A 24,021-nucleotide genomic window follows, 5' to 3' on the forward strand; every position below is an offset into this window, starting at 1 on the left:
TCGCAATCTGATTCTCAAGGCAGACCAATCTCTATCATCACAATCCCTTTTATTTCCGTTTGAAATGTAATCTTCACTACCGAATCTAGGTTTAAAATTTAGGCATCAATATTCATGATCTAGATTTTTGAAGATTTGTATTTAACTAGGGGTGGTCAATTCGGGTTTCGGTTCGGATTCGATTCGGTTATATTCAGGTTCAGTTATAGAAAAACTATAACCATTTGGTTTTTATATAAATTTTGGTTCAGTTCGATTCGGTTATTTTTCGGTTCGGTCCGATTCAGTTTCAGTTTTTTCGGATTTAAAGAAATCATAACCGAACGGTTACGATGTCAGGTTCGGTTCGGATACAGTTATGTCTTATTCGGTTCGGTTCGCCTCGGTTATTCGGTTAATAACCGAAATGACTACCCCTATTTAACGACTTGAACTTCGGTGTAAGCTTTGGTTTTCAAAAGTTATAATTTTTTTCGATTCAAGAAGTGGGGCGAAAAAAAATGGGAAAAAAACGAAAAAACTATTAAGCTGATGATAAATGTGTCAAATATTATATAACAATGGTTAGTTTTTTTTAATTAAAATATACCATTTTCTAAAATTTAAAAAACTAATTTAAAAAGATCGTATGTCCATATTTATATGAAAATATCAGGGTCAAAAAAACATTCTATTAATAAAATTTAAGAAATCTATACAAAACAAAAAGCTTGAGAGAAGATATATATATAATGAAAATATTTTATCTGGATTCTCAATTTACTAATCAGTATCCATTTTATTTTGATCTTTTTTATTAAAAAAATATTCATTTTGCTAAATTTACAATAAGTATACCAAATAGTTATAATATCTCGTAAAGCACTCAAATAATCCTAATATTTACTTAAAAATAGATATTTTAGTTTTAAATTTTGCCTTAAACCCCATCCACTCTTTGACTATTTTCCTAGCCATTCAAGAGTTGGATAAATTTCCTGATGGTAAATTTATCAAAACAAACACTAAATAACAATTGGCATAAAAGAAAAGTATTTTTCTTTTGATAAATATACAAAAAATAAAAAAATACGATATGCTTATATTAATGAAAATCGAAAAGCATTGAAGTTAGAATTTTAAAAAATAAATATTTTATTATTTTTTGTAAGTTATGATATTTTAACACGACCAAACACGATTTTCAAGGGAAATGTAAACTGGAAAAAGAATTTTCCACTCAATAGCCAAAGTATTTCTGAATTAAATGCCCCTCAAACACCTCAGACTATCCCATGTTTGTATAGTTACATTATATTCTTAATTCAGAATTTTATTATTCGACGTAAAAGTCAAAAAGAGAGGACATTTAAAAAATACGTTTAATTAGATTTTCATTTAATTTCATTTTTTAACATATGAAAAATACAATCTTTTTCAATGAAATCTAAAGTTCAATCGATCACTTTTTCAAAGGAAAAAAAAAGCAAATAAATATTAAATCCATTTTTTTTCTAAGAACTTTAAAAAGAACCGAATTTGATATCTTTTAATGATTAGAAATTTGATTTAATTGCCTAATTGAAGGGCTCTTATCCGATGGGAAATTGGGAATATAATTAGAGCGTGGGAGTTGGTGGAGTTTGAGTTTTGCTTCCTATAATTAGGTTAGCAAATCCCAATATCTTTTGACTCTTTAAATGGACCTCCTCCAATATTATTTGGATTTAGTTTAATTACCACTTTTTTCTATAAGAAAATATTTTATTATTTTCATTTTCGGAGAATAATAAATACCTCCATGAAAACATAACCTAAATTTGTTTTAGTATTCAATATATATTTCATGAAACAAGTTCCTATTTTGCTATGCCCTTTAAAAAGAAGCCTTTCAACTATAGGATATATGTATTTATTAAGTTTACGCTTAGAATATTTGAATTTGAAATTGAAATTATCAGACGAAAGTTTTAGTAGTCTACAATATAATTGTATATGCGGTATATTTCCTCAAACCATTACAAATACATTTAAGCAAAACCATGTTTGGATCGTTTACTTAGTATTTAAATAACTTTATTGTTAAATATATACTTTTTGGTCAAAAGATGAGAAACGACTTGAATGAATTGTAGAAATCAAACTTTGGGTTTAGGATATTTTATAAGGCATTTTCAACCAAATCAACACTACAGTGGTTTAATATGATGCATATAGACAAAATGATTTGGTATAAATTGGATATGTAAACAATAGCAAAATCAGATCTTGTATGAACATGCCACATTAATTTAAAATATCACCTTTATTTATAAAAGAATATGAGAAATGAAAAATATGATTATTTGTATACATATAGTTATCTATATATAACAAAATTAGATTTTGTTTGATAATCCGAAAATTCACATGAGTTTTGGCCTAATTACATTTCTCAAAACATCGGAAAAGGTCCGTGTGAATGTATCTTACACGCTTGGATTTGCACAAAATTCGATCTTGTATGGACATGCCATATTAAATTAAAATATCCCCGTTTATTTGTAAAAGAACATGAGATATGAAATATATATATATATATGTATATGCAACAACGCACCAACTTGAACGCACGTTTTCTCGCTCAATATCAAGGAACAGGTAGTAGATGCGATTTAATTCTATCTAAATACATTTTGACTTCTTCCTTATATCATCCATCGGTCATGCAAAGGAAAGCATTCGTCAAAGTCAACCCCCAAACCAGTCTCGTTTTTATTATATGTTAATTAAATTTTATTTGTTTTAAAAATTAAAAATTCATAATTAGCAAATTTCAATTTAGAAAAATCTCACCAGTTACTCCATTTTTTTTTAAAAAAATGATTAGTGTAGATATAATATTTAATTTTAATCCATTTCGCCACTTTTCTATTGGTTAGTCCATTAAATTAAATTCATAAGATCTTTTATCAAATCCGTAACTATATCAGAGGGGAACCGTGTGAAATAGTCATATAATCAAAGGTTGAGTGCCGAAAGAAAAAGTCAAAATGGACTGTTTGTGCCTAAAAAATCACCTGCACAAAGAAATTAATATATATATATATAACAAGCACACATGCCATAACCAAAAATCAAAATCCCAACCAACCAAATTGAATCTCTTATGATATTAGGTTAAATTTCAAGGCACAACGAGAGAGAGAGAGAGAGATGAGGTCTTATTCATTTGGTCTGGCGATCAATCTAACTTTCATTTTCTTTCTTCTTCTATCTCATTCTCCATGCATTGAAAGTTCAAGGCCTCTCAAAGATCAAGAGCAAGAGCAAGAGAAACAGCATCACCATGATCATCACGATCATGATCATGATCATCGTCATGGATCTCGAGCAGATGGATTCTTCATCTACAAAGCTTATTCGGGTCCAAGCCGTCGAGGCCGTGGTCATTGATTTGTTCATTCCTCAGTGAAGTTCTTCTTGGTATAATCATAAGAATACAATATATATATATATATATATATATATACATAATCTCTTATTTATTTCTTTTTCTTTCTTTTATTTTTTTGTGTTTAGGGTTTTGTAGGCGGCAGTATATACACTTTTTTTTTCCGGATTATGCATCAGAAACATGTTTTTAGACTCATACAACAAAAGTTTGTTGTGCTTTCTTTTAACGATCCATGTAAAGATTCATTTTTTCAGATGATGATAATTCAAGATTAATTTATGATGATTGTGTGTGTGTGTGTGTATATATATTTGTCGGCAGATGGAATGAACTTTTTAGGAATTTTTTGTGCATGGAGTGAACTACGTGTAAGAAGAAAAAAATTGAGACAAAAAAAAAATTGAAGTAGAAGACAGGATGAAGTGAAACGGTGGATATAGATATTTAGATAAAAATACTATCAGAAATATAACAATATATATACAAGTTATTCATTTTTTTTATTAAATAAACGTTATTAAAATTTAGAATGATAATTCTCCACATTCGAGGAATATCTGTTACAGTAGCTAATAGATAAAAAAAAAATGGTAATAAAAACTCACCACATTGTCGTATGTATATAAACAAAGTCATATAGAAATGAGATGCTGCCCTTTAATTTAGCATATTTTCCCAAAAGGATACCATTTTAAGCAATTTGATTTTTGAGATTGAATATATATATATATATATATATATATATATATATATTGTTTTAATGTAATAACAATTTATTAATTTTTTTAAAAAAAAGTTATATAGAAGCCTAGCAGATCCGATTTACAAAAGGCCATGACCATTCGTGCTTGGAAATGCTAATAAAATGTCCAACAAATAATGATAATATAGCATCGTAACAAAATTTTAAAATATTAAAACGTCCGGCCAAATTAAGAGTAAAATGCTTAAAAACATCGTTAGTTTTTCTTACGATGCTTGGTAGTCATCAGTTCCATACTATCTTTCATATGAAATATTTATTTTGACATGCCATATTAGAAATATTTTTGTGGACGAAATAATAAAAATATTTAAATGTTTTATATTAAATAATTACGATATTAATATATTAATATTAATAATAATAATAATTTTAAACATTTAAATATACTCATCTTCATTTTTGCCTTCCCATTAATTAATATGTTTTATTTATATAAGCAAGATAATTTGGTTTCTTATGCAAAATCAAAACAATCTGAATAGAATACCATATAATTATATATCAATATAATTTCGATACAAAAATAGGATGAATATATCTTAAAATATATGAATTAAATTTAAAAATTAAAAACTCTAATGTTCTCTTCATAACATGATTATTCTTAATTAAATCGAATCTTGAATGATATAATTTTATTTTAAAATAAAAAAGACCAAAATAAAAATCATTTTCTAAGAAAACAATTAGGCGGCCCTGGGACCCACATGGCCAATAGGGCTGTATGACCTGGCCCCTCTAGCATGGATAATACAACAACACACTGGATTTCACATGGCCCGTCGGTTCAGTGGATCGGCTCGGTTTAGCATTCTTGGTACGGGTCCGGTTCCATCATCAAAGGCAAATATTTATAAAATATGCATTTGAATATTAATATCTGGATTTATTTTTATTTATTTTTACCAGAATGGTACTCTTACAAATACCAACCAAAGGGGACATATGTTTAAGATATATTTTCAGCAGGCCCATTTTATGTAGTGTTCAAGGTGGTGCAACAGAGGTCCTAAAATTAGAGGTCCTTTTAAAAAAAAATTATTTTAAAAATTTTTAAACTTATTAAATGTATAATTTGAATTCTATATTTACTACACGTATCTCTAGAGATGGACGTTTCGGTTCGGTTCTTCAGAACTAAATTAAACTAAATCAAACCGAAAAATATGGTATTTTTTTAATTTGAATCGTTCTAAATTTTCGAATGATATTATTTTTAGATTTCGGAATCAAACAGAATTTTATAAAAATCCAAAAAAACAAAATTATTTTTAAAGAAAATCTAATTTTTAATAAAAAATAAAACCCAACCGAATTGAATCAAACCGAATATAATATAAAAACCGATTGTACCTATTTTTGTAAAATCAAAAAAACCGAACCGATATATTCTCATCCTGAACCCGAACCGATTACTGAAACGCCCACCCCTACGTATCCCCTATGAACATATATCTCATTCGACTAACATTTCGAAATTTTGAAAGAAAATACTATAAATTAAATTATATATATATATTACTTATTACGGTGCATCTTATAATACATATAATTAATATACATAAAACTCGAATACATAAACTACTTTATAAAAGAATAATACCCATGTATACACACACACATATAATAGCGTTTATTGACCATTTCTTCCTAAATCTGATATTAGTTAATAAAAATATATGTTATATCGTATTAGAGTACCGATATATTAGAAACGGAATTCATTAAAATTAGTTTGTAACAGAATATTTTTTAATCTATCAAGTCGATTATATATTTAGTCGATATAGGATTGTAACAAATTCATTAAAAATGATAATAAAAAACAAATTCATTAAAAATATCATCGTGATGTTTGTGTAGTTGCCTTGTTCTTGGTTCTGCAAGTGGTAGTTCCAAGTTAAAGTGCAACCGCTCTGCTTGTCTGAAGAGTCATGGTCAAAGTCTTGGTCAACTCATTTGCCAATATATACATTCATATATATATATATATATATATGTATATATTATCAACATTTTGAAAATTATGTTTTTTTTTGTCTTATTTTATTACGTATTGATTTTTCTTTTATGTTATGGCAAGTCTAAATTGCAACAAACACGATACCTCTTTTTTGTATTCCGATATTATACGTATATTTTATAGAATCACGGAAATTTCTAAAAAGATATTGAACCTGACTTATCCAATAATATCCACACTAACACCTAACACAAAATATATTATTAATTTTTGCTAAAAGCTTGTATATCCGTTGAACTTTGAAATTTTCAGAGAAATTAAATCTTATTGTATAACTAATTCACCCTTTAACGGCGTTAACTGTTGGACGGAATACTTCATCGGCATTGACATGACCGACGAAATCAAAATATGACTAGTCTTTCACGTCACACTCCATGGCATCCAAAGCTATAAGGCCATAAAAAATTTACAAAACATATACACACACACACGTACATATGTATACATATACACAAAAATACACATACAGATATATATACATATAGATGTAATATATAACACATACCTATATATATGCGTATTATATGTATGTGATTGTGTATATATGTATTTTGTAAATTTTATTTTAATTTTTTTTAATAAAATTGAGATACGTGGTGACATGACAGTTGGCGTGATAATCTAGTTATATTTTTTTTTGTTGCCAAGTCATATATAAATAACGGTTCCCATCGAACAGTTAGGATTTAGGGTTAGTTGGTATGCGAAAAGATTTAAATAATTCATTATAATATAAACTTAAAAACAAATATATTTTTTTTCGAAATTTCAAATTTTGAATATTTATTATTAGATTTTGAACAAAATTGAGTATTGTCTAGGCGATTTTCTATTGAAAAAAAAAAGCTACATACGTTCATTCCATGAATTTCGAACAAATAAAATAAATTTGCAAACAAAATATTGAAATTATAGCCTAACTACTATGAATTTTTAGGATGATAGATGTTCCATTTACAAATATATTAAGACAGTAAGGAAAATCCGATGGATGGTTTTCCCACCTTAATAATCCAAGCTTAAGTCTTACAGCTAATATAGGGTCTAGAAGGTCACCCCATACTCTGAATTCACATTTATAAAATTTATGCGTGTTTATGATTTATTATGACTAAAAATGGTCATGATTTACCGCCATATTTGAAAAATATAAATCATTAACCAACAAAAACATATATGTATTTTTTGTAAAAATTTTATATAAGTATTTTAATTTTATATAATATATCAAATAAATACTTGAATTTTAATTTGATCTAATTAACATTTCGATTATAAAAATATTTTAAATTGATATATCAAATATTCAAATATTTCAAATTCATACCATTACTCATGAAATCGATAACAATGTACAAACTCGATCTATTTTTTAGTTTAATATTTGTCGTCAAGTTCGTTATTAGAAATTATCATCGATTTCGTGAGTTAAAATATCGATTTAGAATATTTTACCATTTAAGAAATAAAAAAATTAAAGTATTTATTTAATATATTTTATAAATTTAAAGTATTTATATATAATTTTCTCTATTTTTTCAATAGTAGGCATTCATCAAATAAATATCTTTATATGTTAGTAGGCATTCATTAAATAAATATCTTTATAATATATACGACATTTCATTAGGAAACATGAGACGTACAAAATATGGCACCGTTGACTGACCAAGTCTCCCATGCATCCTTTATTTAAACCCAACATAGTTGCATTTTATATACACAACACATCTCCAAAAATTTACTCAAAACAAAAAAAAATGGGTAAAAATTTCTTACTTGTCATCTCCCTCGTGCTCACTCTCAGTCTGGTCAACGCCGTTGACTACTCCGTCGTCGACAACACCGGAAACTCCGCCGGCGGCCAGAGATTTCGAGGCGAGATCGGCGGGGGGAGGAACACATCTCCAAAAATTTACTCAAAACAAAAAAAAATGGGTAAAAATTTCTTACTTGTCATCTCCCTCGTGCTCACTCTCAGTCTGGTCAACGCCGTTGACTACTCCGTCGTCGACAACACCGGAAACTCCGCCGGCGGCCAGAGATTTCGAGGCGAGATCGGCGGCGTAAGCTACGGCACGCAGTCGCTGAGGTCGGCGACGGAGTTCGTGTGGCGAGTCTTCCAGCAATCGAACGCCGCGTCGGACAGAAAACCCGTGCAGAAAATCACGCTGTTCATGGAGAACGGAAACGGCGTGGCGTTCACGTCCGGAGACCAGATCCACTTCAACGCGGGGTATCTCGGGAGTTTCTCGGGGGACGTGAGGAGGGAATTCACCGGGGTGGTGTACCACGAGATTGTCCACGTGTGGCAGTGGAACGGGTCGGGTGGGGCTCCGGGCGGGTTGATAGAAGGGATCGCTGATTTCGTGAGGCTTAAAGCGGGTCTTGGGCCGAGTCACTGGGTTGGGCCGGGTCAAGGAGACAGGTGGGACCAGGGGTATGACGTCACCGCTCGGTTTTTGGATTATTGTAATGATTTGAGGAATGGGTTTGTGGCCGAGTTGAACAAGAGGATGAGGAATGGCTACAGTGAGAGCTTCTTTGTCGAGTTGCTTGGCAAAGACGTGAACCAGCTTTGGAGGGATTACAAGGCTAAGTACGGCCATTAAGGGAAATTACGTGAATAATTTTACTTGAAATATTATATTATGTTGAATAAAATGGCGAATAAGACCGAGTGTTTATAATTGTAGTAGGCTTATAAAGAAATAATGGAGATAATTCTGAAAATATATTCAAATAGTACCAAATAATCGTACTTCTTGTTGTATTTTTCCACAATTTATAAAATTTAATAAAATCTATGAGAAGAAATCAGGATTCATTTGATTTTTAATGGAACAATCAAATTGATTCAAATTAACTATCGAAAACGTTATTTCTATAAAAAAAATCTAACCGAACTAAATAAAAAAATAATTGAAATTTCTTTCCTGAAATAAATATTTTATCAATAAAAGTTAAATTCGAAGGGCCTGAATCGATATAAAAATGGAATAATTATTTTTTTTTTCCTCTAAATAATGGAATCGAGTATAATAAAACCGATCTCGAACGTTTGGGCTAAATTTTTGGGATTTTAAAAAATGAAAAGGCCAAGGCCCACCCATCAATTCGTTTCGTGCATTCTGGGACGCGACCACTCCAATCTCCGGCGACAATGGTGTCGCCGCTAGTAGCGTCGGCGATCATCTCCGCTCTCTTGGCCACCGTATCATATGGTGAGTCTCCATTGAACTCTCTCTCCGCTCAGCTCATCCAACCCGCTGGTTATCCCTGCACCGAGGTAATCTCTCTCTCTCTCCATCTGTCATAATATAGCTTACGGTTCCCTCACGGTGGCGAAATGCGATAAGCTGAAAGTTGGTTGATCGATTTGGGCAAGCTGCTCCTGCTGGAGACTGAATTCTTTCGGATAAGATTTGTAGCATTGCTCGATCTAATACGCGTGGTGGGAATCCATTTTCATAGCTCTGATTCCATTTTAGATGCGGATGGAACATAGAATACAATTGGGAGATCGAGATCGAGAGAGAGAGGAGCGACTGAAATTGACATTTATGTTGTATTACACTAAAACAAGCTCAATACATGGATAATATCTTTGCTAATTTGTCTTTTACTAGACGAACTTCCTAATCACATAATTCAAATCATTTGTAAACTATTTCACCTCTCTTTTGAGGGAGTTGTCTTCGTACTCTAGAAACTGTCAGATCAAGCCTCGAATTTCACCATAAAATGGTCGGAAATTTTGATTTTCATGAGGATGAAAGCCTATTGTTGTACTCCTCTTGGGTTGAGTTATAATAGCCCATTGATGTTTTTCTCCTGTGTGTACCGGTATTTATATAGATTTGTCATGACCAGGAACTAGTCTCTTATGTTTTTCTTCAGATTCAAACAACGGATAGATATGCATTGGCTCTTCAACGTGTGACTTCTCGTACTGAACATCTAAGGCTTCAACCTGGTCATCCTGTTATGCTTCAGCATGGACTTTTTATGGTAATAGTATTGAAAGATAATCCTTTTCAGGTAGATTGGTTTAAGTCTTAATTGAAGGTAGTTAATCCTTTCACGCTGGAGATGCATATTTCTTGAACTCCCCGGAGCAATCACTCGGCTTCATTCTTGTTGATCACGGTTTTGACATATGGGTCGGCAATGTTCGTGGAACACACATGCGTCTTTGTCTGTAAAAGAAAAGGTATGCAAGACCTTTGCCATGATGTATTAACGTTGGATTCATGCTTATCTTATAAACTGTAATATGTATCAACTACGACTGAAAAGGCAACTTATGTGTCTTGGTTCAGGGTTGTGCATCTTGTACCCCTGCTCCCCTTGTTTTTTTTTTATCCAGAAGAACCTTTCCTTATGAACATTCTTTCCTTATGAACATTTGTTGACGATGCTATTTTATGCTCCTTAAGCCCGTGACCAGTTTGTCCAATCAAATCTTGCTAGTATATTCTCCATTTTGCGTCTGAGCTTCTGTTAATAAGCCGATCAATATAGGTAACGATAAAAGTGCAAAAGAGTAGAGGTATTAAAATAATTTTGGCTTTCTAGAAAAAGAAATGTTGTTTGGCTAATCTTCATATGAAAATTTATGTTGATTTGCAGAAATTTTGGGACTGGAGCTGCCAAGATCTGGCAGAAATGATATATAATACATCCAATCGACAACCAACTCAAAAATTTTCCTTGTTGGGCATTCCCAGGTTCAGGATAGGGATAACATGCCGTTTGATGCTCTTATTCAGCCGCACATTGTGGAAATGGTTCCTCTGCTTTGTCCAAATATCATATTTGGATCACGTTACAGCTCCACTTGGAGAAAGAATGGTTCAAATGCATCTCGATCAGGTATTCATGGTTCTGGAATCTCTTAAAAGCAATGCCAGGAAGTAAAAATAAATTACACCACAGATGGTCTTTGCTCTTGGGCTTCTGATAAGTGTCCTACATTGGAAAATGAAGGGGATTTGAGCCAATATATAAGTAAGGGTCAAACCTCCACTCTTAAGCTAGCTTTTGTGGTGGAGTTAGGACCTAAACTTTATTAATTGGTATCAGAGCCTGGTTCTCTACTTTCCGGTGGGCCTTTGACGGACCATTCTCCTGCGGACATGCGGTCGACTCGGTGGTTGTGGGACGGTCGGGAGAGGAATGGTCGGGGATGGACCGAGAAGCCGCCAGTGATCGAGAAGCCGCCATCGACCGAGAAGCCGCCAGCAACTAGATTTGCCCCAGCGCCGTGGACGTCGCTGTCTAAAGGGGGCGGTATTGATAAGTGTCCCACATTGAAAAATGAGAGGGATTTGGGCCAATATATAAGTAAGGGTCAAACCTCCACTTTTAAACTAGCTTTTGTGGTGGAGTTAGGACCTAAACCTTATTAATTGGTCCCTTACTTATATATTGGCCCAAATCCCTCTCATTTTCCAATGTGGGTCACTTATCAATACCGTCCCCTTTAGACAGTGACATCCACAGCGCTGATACCAATTTGATAGAACCCACCCATTAATAATGGGCCCAACAAAGTCTCAAAGCCCATGGGTAAAACTCACTCCAAAAGCTAGCTTATTGGGGGAGGGTGCCCATGGTATTATATTGACTCAATTGTTCCCACATATTTCCGATGTGGGACTCTAACAGCTTCACCAATTGAACTTTAGAAGTTTTTTCTCTTGTTCTTATGCTGAACTTCCTTTGGCGTTGATAACATCTCTCATGTGGTTTATTCGAAATTTTCAGTGATAGATTAAGTCAAAACTTGTAGACTCACTGCGCGATGGCCATATGTTCCTATCAACCATAACAGGTTACTCCTCTTTTTTCCTGTGGCGGTAGATACGCTGCCGACATATCACTCTGTTTTATATAATTGACTGACTGCCATGCTTGAATTCCCTAACTTCACATTGGCTTTTTTTATGCTTAGAAACTAACTAGATACCTTCCTTTCTATTTTGCTTCGGACGTTCATAGAGCAGTTTCGTCTTAACAGAGAATTCTTATGAAGGGAGAAATATACCATTGCCTTCTCTCTGGTTTTTCCCTCTCTAGCTTTCGGCTGGAGAGGAGGTGATACATAGCTGATGCTTATTGAGCTTAGTAACTCAGGTGTTTACTGGACTTGTAACTGTGTGATTCCACGGACCACAATTATAGGAGATGGCATGACTTTCTGGCGACAGATCCTTGTATGTAATCCTACGTTTCTTCCTCATATTTTCTGGGGAAGAAAGCTTTTTTGGTACCTTTTTTTTTAATCCTTTCTCTTGAACTGATGGCAATGAATCTGCAGGGAAGAGTTGCTGCCTGAATGACTCGCGGACAGAATTTCAATCTAGAATACGAGCCTCACCCATCGTCTGTCAAGAATTTCCAACGCAAGACATTTGCCCATTTCCCAGTTTTTTTTCTTAATTTGCAGTCGATTTTCTCTTTGGATTCAGATCTAATCCACGTTATCTATTTCTAAATATACACAATGATAGAAAGAAACAAAAGAACATACATTATATACACTTTGAATTTTCGAACTTTGTTTAGTGAATGTAGGAAGGGAACCTTTGCACAACATTATTATGGACTACTGAAAAATCTGGTGGTGTATGTATGCAAAGATGAAAGCCTGCAGGAGGCTTTCGACCTCGGCCTCATGCCGGAATCTTTGCCATTATGATGGGTGGGATATGGCGAGGTTGATGGTTTAGGGGATGTGAAGGAAACGGCCTTCGAAACCAAAGTCGCTTTATCTCGGAAAATATGGTCACACCGACTTTTTGCTGAGTGCGAGAGCCGGAGAAGATGCCTATAAACACGTGATTCGGGTTTTTTCCGGTTCATCGGGAAAGTCCAGTGGGGTATACATAGATTGTAAAGCTCGGATCTGTTGTTATATATTTCTTACAAAGAAACAAACCAACAACAGGGAATGGTCTTATTGGGTTAAACCGTGACTAATGTTTTTCTGATGTTTCACGTTATTACGTAATGTCTCTGGACTTAGGTCCCGTAATATATGCTCAATCCGACATCTATTTTTCCAAAACTCAAGTACTGCCTTCGAATATTAATCCCCATGACACCAAACCCCACCTCATCTCCACATAACTATACATATAGATAGGACTCGACGTTTCAATATTCGGTTCAAGTTCGGTTCGGTTGTTTCGATTTTACAAAAATATGTATCAATCGGTTATTATATCATATTTGATTCGATTGGGTTCCGAAAATTTTGGTTTTCTAAAAATAATACTGTACGGAAATTTTGGAAGGTTCAGATTAAAAAAAATATCGCATTTCTCATTCGGTACGGTTCGATCCGAGGAATCGTACCGGAACGTCCATCCCTATATATAGGTAGAGAAACATGAATGATTTATAAGCCGAAAGGGACAATACAACAGAAAAGATTGCAATTATAGACCATACATTGAAAATAATATGGCTATATTTTACTCATTTGGCCTCGAAGAGACCATATCCAACTTAAGATCCAACCCCTACATGCCCCAAAAAAAAAAACCACCCAAAAGCGCCCTAAAACAAAACGAAGATGCATATGCCAAAATCACACTACGTTTTGAACATCTATAATGAGGATCAATGAAAAGCAAATTTTTCGGGTTCAGAAAATTTCGCTGCTGGTTTCTAGTTGCTCTATTAGTATAGTAGGTGGTGCCAGACCCAAACGGAGCAAGATATTAATCATGATCTGTTTTTCGGGTTCCGGGTTCGTGAATCTTACCCATTCTATTTTCCGTGATGTATTTGCAGAGCCCATTGGATTCACGGATGCTCTTATCAGGGATTGGTAATCTCATCACAATATTCGGCTGAAGTAGATGTTCATAAAATATCTCGAAGGATTGAAGCCGCTTAAGATCACTGCAGAAAGGAAATAAAGTATGTAAGAATTGATATTTCTTGCTTCGAGAAAGCTGGACGTACGAAACTCATTAAGAATTGAACTTACAAATAGGGGAGAGGACTATCACTATCCCAATCGGGTAGAGGAAAAACGTTGTTCTCTCCAGAAAGGGAAGGACTAAATGTCGAAAAAAGACAGGATGTCAGTTCAAAGAAGTTGCGGGCATCGTTGGTGCGTGGTAACAACATTCGGAAGAATTAACAAAGAGGAAGAGCAATATGTGGCCTTACCATCATATCCTAGAAAGTTGAGATAATGGTAGTAAGAAGCCCCGACCATGAGAAGCAGATTCGAAAGCAATGCAGAGATGAACCCATGTGTTATCAGAAGAGGTGACAAGAAATAATGCACAACTGCAACAAGAAGCCACAAGTTATGCATAAATTTTGTTCTGTAGTAGTAGTTCTGGTTAAGACTTGCATATGCTTTTGACAAGAGAATTACCATAAAGCAGCACAAACATTGGGAAAAATGAGTTGCAGTGAACATCGAACGCATACAGCCTATTATAGGAGCACAGAAAAGATGTCACTGAACCAAATCAGACAGGCCGAGATACACAAGAGATAGATTTGCATGAATGAAGATGGCGAAAGTATGCACATTGTTTTCCCATTTCCCAGATGCAACCTTTTTTTTTCTTCCCAAACTTTCACATCTAATCTTTTGAATGCAGAAAAGGCAACCGACCAAAATGGAAGAGGAAAGAAGAAAAATTCAAACTATATACTTGCCATTCAACACGTTGTTCCACTACATGACTGTTAGGAGTCTCCTCCCGAAGGTAAGAGTTCGTGAGAAACCTGGATAATACATAATATCTCTACTCAGAATGGAAATGAAATTGTAAAATGATATCCCCTTGGATAGGTGAATTAAAAAAACAAAAATCAACATTAATTCATGCAGAAGGGTTTCCTCCCGTAACGTTGGCCATTAAAAGGAAATCCGCTGGTAAAGCGTAAGAGTGAAGGCCATGCGCTACACAGTGAGCTAGACAAGTAATAACCAGATCAGATGAATGACCATTTCCAGCAGATAGCTCAGCTTTAAGCATTCTCAATGCCTCAAATCCCATGTGTCCATATGCAAGGAGAAATCACAAAGATACATAATGTATGTGAAGTTTGCATCTAATAAATGTCTCTAACGGAAGTTACACTTACCAACAGCATGTAGCTACAGTTGCTCCAATGGTAAAGAAATGGAGAAGCAAAACTGAGAAAACTACGAACAGAGCGTGCGAGACACTGTGGTCATACCTGAAGTATATATAACAGAAAAAGAAAAAGCGGTGAGAATCAAATAGGTCTTTTAAGGTAATAGTGCAATTACTTGCACCTTCTGACAATGCACATATACAATAGCAAGTTGCAAAGACATACGCGACACAATAAGCTATGGTAGCAACAGCAAGAAGCAGGCTACAGATCACAACAAAAGCGGGGTCATCACGTGCCCATTGGTTCTTAGTTTCTGAGACAAAGAAAGAGAAACAAAATTAAAGTAATCACGCTTATCTTAACAATTTTGAAGCAAAATTTGCACACCGTGATAATGATCACCTTTGATCAACATAAAAGGCCATTGAAACTAAAAACGGAAGCACTCACATATAGAGATGACCAAGAAGAGTAGGAAACACAGGCCAGGATATACTTATATTGCAACACACAATGAAAAATCACATATAGGCAAAACAGAAGCTGGTTGCAAAAGGATTGTTGTTTCGAAAGAAAATTGAGCTTACGTTTGTGATACTTAGTGTGCTGGTAGCTGATGTGCCATGAGTTCCATATGCAAAAGCACAAAAAAAGCCAGAGAATAAGATGCTAGAAAAATAACCAAATCAAATAGGCCCTACATTCAAATATCCAGCTTGTTAACCTTCATAAAGATCAAGCATGAAGGCATAATTCAACCAATAAGACTTGCTCAAATGTAGAATGCTCTTCGAACATTTTTTGCCATAGTGAAACTATCTCACAGCCCAGAGTCAATTTGTCAAGAAAATCGAACGGCTCAACAGCAAGTCTCAGTCCCTAACAACCTCTATAGAGATGTCTGCTTCATTTTTTTTCCAGTTGTCCCTCTTAAATGCATTACTCACGATTAAGACCATTTCTCCACTTACTCCTAACGCATCATTTCTGCAATCACTATTACTGAAGCAGTGTTAAACCCTTATATCAACTTGTATTAGGAGGGAGTCGCTGAAGTAACCGAACTTTCGAGATGAAAATAACAAATCGAACAACAACGGTTAAATCAGTAACAGACTTACACAACTTTTGGTGATGTGCATAAGTGAAGCATTTGCCAGAAAGTATATTCAATATCCATTTGCTGCCACTGCAACGATCAAATGATGTAGAATGAGAAAACGCAGCATGGTGCAACCTATGCAGCACCAAACATTAAACTTATATATGGTTCAAGAACCATAATACTATATAATTGCAGATAAAATTTACCCAAGACGCTTCCTAAGCGTCAGAACAAGCATTCACTAAGATTATATACGTATCCGCAGTTTCCCAACCAAAATGACCCTACAACTGTATCAATTGCGAAAATAATTCAATGAATTCCAGGATCATCAGGCTCTCCAACAGCACTTGAAGTAAGTGATCCACTTATAGCACCAAATCTCTTAGCAGAAGCTACTAGACCTAGTGAAAAAAAATTCCCCCCCCCCTAGTAACATTTGAGACAAATTTTCCGAGAAATCCTACGAAATTGAAATCTAGTCTATAGAGAAAACCAAGATTCTCGATTGGGATTTCGATTCTGCATCTCCAAAATCCGATCTGAGAAATGATGATGGATTCGTACATTTTACTACAGTAGAAAAATTCCGGGAATCTACAGCCACAACGGGGAGAGAACAAAATTAGAAACTGTGTCCAAGAAAACAGACATGAAATGATTTCAAAGACAGAGGGAGAGAGAGAACCTTTACGATGCGGCGAAAGTACTGAAGGAACATTGGATTAGCTCGGGATGAAGAAGATGAAGAGCGAGATCTGGAGGTCGTCGGCAACATCTTCTCCTCCCTTCTCCGTAATCAGATTGCTTCTTCTTCTTATTCTTCACTGCTCTTTGCGTTGTCGTTGTTGTTCTTCTTCTTCCCTCGTGGTTTCTAAATTCTGTGGGAGGAAGAGCGTTTGATCCAAGATCTCTGAGATTCTCGCGTCTCTCTCTGTTATTTTCCCTGGCGACGATGATATGCGAGTCGCTCGAAAACGACGTCGGATTCACTCACCTTCCTCTGTTTCCAAAACTGCAAATTTTAAATTTTAAACCCCCTCAAGTTTCTAAATCTTTCTTTCTAACCCTTATATTATTTTTATTCACCATTTTACCCTTTCCGTCTCTATTCCTTTTCTGACCTTATCTTCTCATTAGAGTATGTGTATATATATATATATATATGTACGGACTCTTAAATATGACTTTTAATTAAATTCCAATAAAATAAATATGAATTTTATTATAAATGAATTTTTATAATCCGACATATGGTAGTCTTCATTAGTCTCTTATATTGATGGCGTTTTTGTAACTATGCTTAAATTAATTAATTAAAAAAAAAGACGGTTGTAACGTCGATGGTATAACCAAAACCACCAAATTCAAAAACAGAAATCGAAAATTTTAATAACGATTTGCATATGACGCGATATCTTTAATGAACAAACCGATTTTAATGTGCCTCGTCGTGGGCCCACTTTGTTGTTATTCTTCTTCATTGTGTTCAAAATCAGTTCTGAAACTGAAATAACAATTTTTATACGTGACTGTTATATCTCATAAAATTAACGATGATTTAAATATGGTCGGCTATTTAAAGTTCCAATATAAAAAAAAAATATATGTCGCAGATCTCGCAAATGATAATATATGTATAGATATAGTTGAATATTCCCTACTTCATTCCGTTTATATCTATTTTATTTTTATTTTTTTTATAATCTGAAAGTTCGTCAGTTTTTTATCCAAGGTTCGCATAATTTGCAAATTTTGTTACTTTCAATAACGGTTAGAAAAATGAGAAAAAAAAATTTATATAAGAATTTGAATAACCAGAGATTGCTATTTCAACTCATCTTATATTTATTTATTTTTACATCTCCAATCAATATCACATTTTCGGTTCAGATTATATTTAAATTAATTAATAAAAAAATCATATTGCAGTTTGTGTTTTAATGGTTTGATTTCATACATAAAATCTAAATATTCCACCCGGTATATATATATATATACAAAATTTTAACACCCATTATTATTAGCGGATTTAAAGAAACGAAAATAAATCCCGACATGAGGAAAAAATGATCTGGCATCTCATCAATCAACAAGTTTTGTTTCTTGTTGTATTATCGGATTCTAAAACCTTAAACCGTAATTATACCCACTAAACAAATCCCTTAATCAACAGTTTTTGTTAATCTCGACTCTCTTAATCCCTGCGTTAATTACACCACCACCGTCTCTTTTCCCTTTCGCCCTCATGTAACTCCTCACCTCCTCCCTAATCATCTCCTGCACCACCGCCATGAACTCCGACCCAAACATGCTTCCCCTCCTCGTCTCCGTCGTGCCCTTATCACTATCCTCCTCCTCCTTCATCGCCGCCGAGTTTACCCGAGTCGAGTTGGTATTGTTCGACTCGGTCCATGGGAGGCTCAGGGTCAGCTCCGTCGAGACTTTCTCGTTTACCTTCTCTGTCTCTCTCTCTCTGTTTCGATCCTCGGCGGAGACGACGTTGGTCTCGTTTTCCGACGGAGGATCGCCGTGGATAGACGGCGGAGAGGTGGATTTCGTTACCGCCTCCGGTGAAATCGCATCCTGGTTCGAATCGGTGACGTCAGAACGAGGCGATCCGTCTCCGTTGCGAGGAGGAAGGAGGCATGGATTAGAAACCGGAGCTTTCGGTTTCGGATCTGCTTCGATTGGAGAAGAGATCAACGGTTTCGGCGACAATCTTTGCTTTTTATCTGCCAAGTGGTACCCATCGTCCTCCGAAATAGCACCGTTCTCCATAGCCATGGCGGAGAACCTTCGCTTCAGCGTGGAGTTCCAGTGATTCTTTACGGCATTATCAGTACGGCCGTTGAGCCGACGAGCGATGGTGGCCCACTTATTCCCGTGCTCGACATGGGCTCTCACGATGATCTCGTCCTCCTCCGCCGTGAACGGGCGGTGCTCAACTTCCGGAGACAGCTGATTGCACCACCGTAACCGGCAAGATTTACCGGATCGTCCGGGAATCGATTTCGAAATCCCTGTCCAGTTCCTCGCGCCGTGCTGCTGCACCAACCGCCGCAGAAGCTGATCCTCCTCTGGACTCCATGGACCCTTCACCCGATCCAAATTCTTCTGATCCGCCATCGAAACCGTTCTTTGATTTATGTTTTTATGAGAAAGGGGCTTGAGGAAGATGAAGAGGAAACGGGGTTTTTAAAGGTGAATGGGATAGGGTAACGGATAGAGCCGGTTAACGGGTGGGGTCTACAACGTTTTGAACGGTAACCGCGTAACCGGTAACTTCAGGTTACCGGTTTCTAGGGGTTTTTTGACAGCTGTATAACGTCTAACGCCGCGTGTGGTTTTTGAATATATTGTAGGGCCATTTTAGTCATTTCGTATGCAATATTAGTGGTTAGTTTCCTGATTTGACTCATAACAGTTATGGAAGTTACAGAGGGAAACGGAAGGGGGGAGATAAGGGAGTTTTCGAAACCAGGCGAAAATATCGCGAGATTTTGAGGATCTGAGAAGATACTTCTCGGGGAAATTTATTTATTATTTATTTTATTAAAAACTAGTTTTTCAAATTTTGGTGGTTCGATGACGTGGATAAAACGACAAAAACCGGTCTGGGAGCGTGTAAGAAGAAAGGGATGAATGGGTGATGACTGACAAGCTGACTGTCCAAGGCCACTGTGGATAGGGCATCCCTAGGAGACTGACGTCACCAAATTGTAAACCGGATCATAACCGGTTTATTGTACCAACATTTAAACCGGGATTGTTTCGACTTTCTTTTTTTTTCCCCTTTTTCAGTCCAGAAACTCTTTTTTTTTTTATAAGAGTCCAGAAACTCTTTTTGGTAAATAACTCTTTTTCTTTTCCATTTAACCTAAATCTTATACGAAGATATGGTCAAATTCATTGTTTGTTACCATGTTTGAGAAACGTGAGAAGTAAATAAATAATTTTTTTTAATCTATATAGCAAATGCGTTTTCTTAGTTATTGAGTGTATCTTTCATATTTGATATTATATTACATACGTTATATTTTTGTAAAAAAAAAAAAATTGAAATTAGAAAACACTAATGCATCATAATGTGTTTTCCATATGTTTTCTATGGAAGATTTTAATTTGTTGGATTTATATATAATTTTTTCTAATATTGTTATTTTTTTTAATTGTTGCTATATGTATATAGTCAGGATATAGTATGATTCTTGTTTTGTGTCCGGAAAAGGCACAGTGCCATCTCTAGTACAATATCAAAATAGGCAACAAAACATATTATAGAACAAACTTTCGCCACACTTTCAAGGAAAATAAAATAAAAATCACCAACTTTGGCATAACTGACAGATTTAAAAAATCGTCCGGAAATACTTTAGGGTTTGCAATATTTGATAGTATTACCATCCATAGGATTTGGATTAGCAAATAATCTCTTGATTAAATTTGATAAATAAGATATAATAAACCCTGTATTAGAAAAATCTGAACTTATAAAAAAAAAATAATAAAAATTGACAAATGTATCATAAAAAAAAAATTCTATTTGTTTCTTATATTTGTCTCAGTATTTGTATAGTATATTTTCATATACCTGTAGGCTGTAGCAATTAATGTTTTCTCTTCAATATTATTGTTGTATTCCCTTTGTTAATGTTGGTTTCGAATTTCTCTTCGTATTCGTCTTCTTTGTCACACTGCCTTCAAGATAAAATTCGTTTGAATAACTTTATTTTTAATAAAAAAATATATAAACCAACATATACATATAAGATATATGAGAGATATATACCGATATTTCTGATGTTATCGGTGAATATATATTATATTATATAAAAGATACCAAATATTCTCTCCCTAATACTCTTCAAAAATATTGTTTTCAAGGATGTAAAATGGGACCGTTTCGATCTCAGATTCTTTTATCCTAACCTAGTTAAACCCATTTTTTGGTAAATAAAAAATTATTTGATTCAATCCGATTCATCTGAGATCATAAGTTAGACCAGTTAACTTAAGAATAAAATATCTAATTAAAAAAATTTGAAAATTTAAATATTTTAAAAATAAAAAAATTTGAAAATTTAAATAAAACAAGACAAATAGCTATTAAACCACGATGTAAATATAAAATATTAATTTTTAAAAAAAAAAAATCCAACTTGTGAAACACCTCGTAGGCTCATTGATCTAATTCGCCACAATATCCCTAACTATTTTCGAGATAATTTGAAAAAATAAATTTTCGAAATAAGAATATGCACACCTTTTTTTAATGTAAATAATATGCACACTTGTAAACGATAAATATATCATCACGATTTATAATCTTCATCAAACCATATGATACATCAACTATATATGGAATTTCATAAAGAGTGACACTTGAGTAATAATAGTCGTAAAATATTTCGAAAAGATCAGATTGAATCTCAGATAGGATGAAATTAATTTAAATGATCAATTGAAATCTTTGTATAGTTTTACCCCCCAAAAAAATATTTACTCTTAGATTAGTATTTTTTTTTCTATAAAAATATTTATTATAAAACTATTTAATAACTATTATTATAGAGTATATATTATAACTTAGACCCATAGTCCGAACAGCCTAACAAACAGTGAATTGTGTTACTGTAATTTGGAAAAGGGCAAATACAAGAATTATAGAGTATGAAGAATCCAAAAGAATGATACCACAATGCGAGAAATGCATATTAATCATATATTATAAGTTTTTTTAAAAAGCATCTCATATTTTTTATATCGCTCATTATCATTTCTCTAAATCTCTACAAATTATTCTTTAAAAAAATAACTATCGAACATTTTCTCCTTGTTTTTTTAAGAATCCAAAAGAATAAAAAATATAGGAGACTTCCGCATAACACATTAGGGGAAGAATCTATGCTTGTGGTGGGCCCTCCCTAACGTATATATCAATTAATTGCACTACCTATGTAATTGCACGTGCTCCCTAACTTCAAAAATCATTTCTATTCTATAATTCACTTTTTTATGTAAAACATATAATTGTTTTTACAAATATTTTAATTTAACTACATTGGTTATCCTGCTTTCCCGAGTTGACACGTGGATCAATGGATTTTATTTGAAATACTGATATCTTAAATTTTGTAATTCCAACTAAAACTAAAAAAAAACCTTATATCCTTCGAAAAATTCACATTCAATCCAACATTTTTAATTTGGACCATTTAAAATTTTCCATCAACTTTCAACCATTATGCAGTGACGTGTCAAACTCAAACGACAAAACACACATAGGATGTAAACGAACGAAACTCAGAAACGACAACGTTGTGGGCCCACCTTAGCTCGGAGATCACACAGAAGTTGGTGGACCCACTCGTTTATACATTGAATGGAAATTTCAGCACGTGCTCTTTTTATTATTATTATTTTCTTTTTCAAAAACCGTATTTTTATAATGCATTTTGCAGCATCATAAACTGCAAAACCACTATATAACGACGCATTGATTTCTATGTTTTTCTTTCTCGTATATATATATTTTTTTTACATTTTGATATTGATGGGTTTACTAATAAACAATAGATATTCAAAACTTCGAACATTAGATTCTTCCATATTTCTTATCATAGAAAAATTCCTCAAATTCGATTTGATTTGAAATGAGGTAAAACACATAAAATCCAATAAAAACATATCAAGCATGAATAAAATAATACATTCAATTGAATCAAATGCAATTTAGTTTTTATTTATTTTCAATTTTTACAAAATCGAACAAAACAAATCCAAATATAATGAAATCGAATCCAAAAGAATCTTCCTAATTTGGAATGTTCGGTATAAGTGACATCGATGGAAATCCACTTTCATAAAGACATGTGACATATCAAACACATATGTAATAGAAAAACATTTCTACCAATATTCTATTTTACTCGGATTTTTAATTTATTTAATGTTACAATTGGTCAATTGTTTTAAACTATTTCATTTAAGTAGAATCATTCTATATAGTTTTCCTTTAGGTTTGACCATATAACGACAAAAATACATTATGAATTTGGTAACGTAAAACATAATTCTATAATATTATTCAAATCTAAAACCGAAATTTATATTATTTATTAAACATAAGTCTATAATATTATTCAAATGAAAATACAATTATTATTTAAAATTTTAACATATTATAGCTAACATAAAACATAATAAAAATAAAAGTACTACGAACATACATCTTGTTTTTGATGCAAAAACATTTTCTTTTCTCTCGTATAAGAAAACGTTCTATATCTTTATAAATAAAAAAAAACATTCTATAGAGAAAAAATAATGTAAAAAACGTACATCTCTCTCTCTTTCGGTTTAAACTTTAAAATGCTCCATTCCATATGAAGTGAGAAGTGGAAGCACAATGAAAGGGAACTGTCATTTCTAAATTCGAGAAGATGAAACAAATAACGAACATTGAACTCGTGAAAAAAATAAAAAGAGTATTTAAATAAAGAGATGCCTTTTTTTTAAAGCGCGTTGATTTGTACATATATATATTGGTTAATTTTATCACGTTGTCCACGTGGTGAATTAAGTGA

General features: G+C 33.6%; 3 protein-coding genes and 1 pseudogene across 5 annotated transcripts; 2 read left to right on the top strand and 2 right to left on the bottom strand.

Moving 5' to 3' along the window:
• Nucleotides 1–7,908: 7,908 nt before the first annotated feature.
• On the top strand, nt 7,909–8,942 carry LOC104819552. 2 transcript variants are annotated; one of them, XM_010549674.2, is made up of 2 exons: nt 7,909–8,085; nt 8,260–8,942. In XM_010549674.2, the coding sequence occupies exons 1-2, from the start codon at nt 7,968–7,970 to the stop codon at nt 8,817–8,819; spliced, it is 678 nt and encodes a 225-aa protein (XP_010547976.1). In that variant the 5' UTR covers nt 7,909–7,967; the 3' UTR covers nt 8,820–8,942. The 2 variants fall into 2 exon arrangements, with proteins under 2 accessions (XP_010547976.1, XP_010547977.1); XM_010549675.1 differs by lacking the exon at nt 7,909–8,085 and having other exon boundaries at nt 8,116–8,942.
• A 428-nt stretch (nt 8,943–9,370) lies between these two features.
• On the top strand, nt 9,371–11,127 carry LOC109116889 (annotated as a pseudogene).
• A 2,467-nt stretch (nt 11,128–13,594) lies between these two features.
• On the bottom strand, nt 13,595–17,406 carry LOC104819553 (protein unc-50 homolog). 2 transcript variants are annotated; one of them, XM_010549676.2, is made up of 10 exons: nt 17,121–17,406; nt 16,449–16,516; nt 15,915–15,940; nt 15,550–15,640; nt 15,331–15,426; nt 14,899–14,967; nt 14,609–14,667; nt 14,395–14,517; nt 14,210–14,281; nt 13,595–14,121 (listed from the first exon to the last, which is right to left on the bottom strand). In XM_010549676.2, the coding sequence occupies exons 1-10, from the start codon at nt 17,208–17,210 to the stop codon at nt 14,057–14,059; spliced, it is 759 nt and encodes a 252-aa protein (XP_010547978.1). In that variant the 5' UTR covers nt 17,211–17,406; the 3' UTR covers nt 13,595–14,056. The 2 variants fall into 2 exon arrangements, with proteins under 2 accessions (XP_010547978.1, XP_010547979.1); XM_010549677.1 differs by lacking the exon at nt 14,899–14,967.
• A 1,028-nt stretch (nt 17,407–18,434) lies between these two features.
• LOC104819554 (transcription factor MYB44-like) lies at nt 18,435–19,615 on the bottom strand. Its single transcript, XM_010549678.2, has one exon. It carries the CDS (start codon nt 19,559–19,561, stop codon nt 18,602–18,604), a length of 960 nt encoding a protein of 319 aa, XP_010547980.1. The 5' UTR covers nt 19,562–19,615; the 3' UTR covers nt 18,435–18,601.
• Between the last annotated feature and the right edge of the window lie 4,406 nt (nt 19,616–24,021).

The sequence above is a fragment of the Tarenaya hassleriana genome, unplaced genomic scaffold (genome assembly GCF_000463585.1).
Source record: "Tarenaya hassleriana unplaced genomic scaffold, ASM46358v1 Cleome3, whole genome shotgun sequence".
NCBI lineage: Eukaryota > Viridiplantae > Streptophyta > Magnoliopsida > Brassicales > Cleomaceae > Tarenaya > Tarenaya hassleriana.